General features: G+C 46.0%; 1 protein-coding gene across 1 annotated transcript; it reads left to right on the top strand.

Moving 5' to 3' along the window:
* The first annotated feature begins 790 nt into the window (after positions 1–790).
* Defb121 (defensin beta 121) lies at positions 791–2,770 on the top strand. Its single transcript, XM_005320649.4, has 2 exons — positions 791–903; positions 2,525–2,770. The coding sequence occupies exons 1-2, from the start codon at positions 846–848 to the stop codon at positions 2,683–2,685; spliced, it is 219 nt and encodes a 72-aa protein (XP_005320706.1). The 5' UTR covers positions 791–845; the 3' UTR covers positions 2,686–2,770.
* The last annotated feature ends 306 nt before the right edge of the window (positions 2,771–3,076 follow it).

Below are 3,076 nucleotides of genomic sequence, written 5' to 3'. Positions count from 1 at the left end.
CGTGCACTTAGAAATATTGCGGTTGTCGTGTTGGTTTTCTTGCCATCAGAGAGGATGCTACTTGTTCCTATTAAACATGCTCTGTTAAAGGCAAGGCTGTGGCTTTCTTGTTCATCGCATTCAGTGAATGCTGACAGTCTCTTTTCCATTGGTGACAGCCCCAGAGCTATCAAGGAACTTTCCTTTGCTTCTGTCTTTTATATCCTTACAATGAGCCACCAATATATGGGACAGCTAAAGATGTCCACTTTACTGAAAAGAACCCAAGGCACACAGAAGTCTCACTTCTTTTCAGTCTTACTTGGTGTTTCTCTCTTCATTAATCAGAATCAATTAATAATGAACACATTTGGGCCAGGAGCCGTGGTGCACGGTTGTAATCCCAGCAGCTCTAGAGGCTGAGGCAGGAGGATCAAGGGTTCAAAGCCAGCCTCAGCAAAAGTGAGGCTCTAAGCAACTCAGTGAGACCCTGTCTCTAAATAAAATATAAAATAGAGCTAGGGATATGGCTCTGTGTTCGAGTGGCCCTGAGTTCAATCCCTGGTACCCAAAAGAACGAAACCATTTGTGCCCTTCTCCTTCTTCTGAGCTGTATTATAAAACTCTTCAGAGGCTAAATTGCCCTCTCGTTAACCTCCCTCCCTCTCTCCTGGCCTGCCCACCCAGTGTGATTGATCGCTTGCCTGGCCGTCTGGTCTCTAATGACTGTTCCTTTTTTTGGTTCACTGATCATGGATCTCCACCCTCTTCAGGGCAATAAATACCAGCCTGGACTGCCCAGGATGGAGACTTCTGCTTGCTCTGCAGTCTATAAGCTTCTATCCCTTCTGCAGCTCCTGCCACTCATGCAGCTCCTCTTCCTGTTTCTGACGGTCATGGTGCTCCTGGCCCAGGGTGCCCGAGGTAACTAGGCTCTCTCCCAGGGGTGTGTGTGTCTGGGGACCTGATGCATGTTCAGGGAACCTTGGGGGTTCTGACGGCTGAGGCCGGGAGCATGGTCTGGCAGGCTCCGTGGAGGCTGTTGGATAGTCTTAAGGGAAGTTTTAGTTCTTAGCACCAAATATTTTTCCATCTCTCATTATTTGACCCCTCTGACCACCTTTCTCTGATTGGCTCTGAATAAGTTGAACTTGATGACCCAGGGATATGGTTGGGGTCAAAGGGAGAGACATAGGTATGGAGTATAGAGATCGTGGTGGCTTTCCCAAAACATTCTTTCAGAGGATCTGAATTTTGATCTACTCTTGTCTCCACGAACAACATTCTAAGTTGTTGTCTCCTAAATTCTAAGTATTTGAAGATTCTGATTCTACTTTTTCATGCAGGTCCAAATTGTCGGGGCTATTTTAGGTTATTGGTTTCTCCCCAAAGTGGTTCCCAATTCTCTTGACTGGTTAAGGCCAGTGAGAAGTCCCAGGATGTTGTAGAGAAGGGAGTGAGAAATTCTCTGGAGTTTTATGGATGTCAGAGAGGACACTGGGTTCATCTCAGATTCCTGCCCCTTTTCATTAGTACAACCAGCGGAGGTGCCAAAGGACAGGGGGTGACTGTGGCTGTTTGATATTAGTAACTGGGAATCGTACAATATGGGGGAGATTAAACCCCAGAGAAAAGGGGTCCTCTTGCCTCTCCCAAGGGAGCTGTCCAAGGAGGGGAAGCTTGAGTGGAAAGGGACTGGAGAGGACAGAGTGGAGAAGTGACGGACAGGGATCTATGATCTCATTTAAACCTTGGTATTTTCATATGGGCTTCTACCCCACAGATCTTATTTCTCTTGTTACAGGGGACAGATGAGGCAAGACACCAGGGACAGGAATCAGGTTTATTTGGCTATAGCCAGGTTCAGAGGGCAAAGCTTTCGCTGTAATCAATAAATCCCCCCAAACCCCGAGTTCAGGCAGTTTTAGAACTTTATACCCGGCTTGTAGGTGGAGGGGCTCAGAAGTTCACAGTCTGCAGAAGTTCACACAAAAGCAGCTTTTTCTTTTGCTATTCTGGGCAAGTTAACTCTTCAAGGTCAGCACCAGAGAGGGAGAGAGCTACTTCTCCCCTTTCTTTCCTCCCACTGCCAGCTGTTACCACGGAGCCCAATTGGCAACCTCTTCTCTTCTCTTTGAAATGTAAACATCTCCGAAGCTCAGGTCCAAGGTCAGAGGCCTAGTTAAAAGAATCTGTTTTTCCTATCACTCTCTGCGTTTGCAAATACACTTCTGCAAACTACTACACTAGGAAAGGGGCCTTCAGCCCCTGGGTGCTGATCTCTTCCAGGATGGCGGCCAAGTAAGACAGAGAGACAGGAAATAAGTTTAACTACACTGAACTCTTTTGTAGAGACCCTTGGGCTGATAGTCTGAAGATCAATTATAGTGAAGGTTTCTGGAGAAGCTCCGTGAAGATTTTCTGCGGAGGAGCGGGTGCCGCTACACTCTCAGTGCTCTTTCCTATCCTGGAATTTAGCTTCTCCCTCTCCAACCCTTGCTTTCTTCAGGTCTAACCCTGCTCCCTCTCTCCCTTTGGCTTTCAGTCAAGAAGTGTTGGAGTACATTTGGCAGGTGCAGAGAGAACTGTAAAGACAGTGAAGTATTCTATTTATTGTGCAAAGAAGAGGGTAAGTGCTGTGTGCACCCCAAGTATGTCCGATTTAAACCGAAGACCTTAAAGAACCAGTTGGGAACCAAAAATTAACTTCTGCAACTGACTCTCTTCCGAACTTGAGTCTCAGGAGCATTGGAAACCACACTTCTATTAAATCATTCATGGCTGTTCCCTGTTTCTGACTGACAGTTCTGTCTAGTTCAACTTGGAGACGGAGAAGGAAAATGTGTGTGTGTGTTGGAAAGAACAGGATGAAGCAGTACGTGGTAATAGTCTTATCCTTTGGCAATAATTCCCAACCTGCCAGCCCCTAGTTGGTCCACAGGATATTAATAAGGAATATTCATCCTATTCATTTAATTCTTTTTTTTTCTTCTAGACTAACACCCATAGAACCTTCTAGATGATGAAAATGTTCCAGGTTTGGTTGTCCAATATGATAGCTACTAGTCAGCTGCATGTAGCTGCTGAACACTTGAAA

The sequence above is a fragment of the Ictidomys tridecemlineatus genome, chromosome 5 (assembly GCF_052094955.1).
Source record: "Ictidomys tridecemlineatus isolate mIctTri1 chromosome 5, mIctTri1.hap1, whole genome shotgun sequence".
In the NCBI taxonomy this organism is placed as follows: Eukaryota; Metazoa; Chordata; class Mammalia; order Rodentia; family Sciuridae; genus Ictidomys; species Ictidomys tridecemlineatus.
Note: the sequence above shows the minus strand (reverse complement) of the source record. Positions and strands in the feature narration are given on the sequence as shown.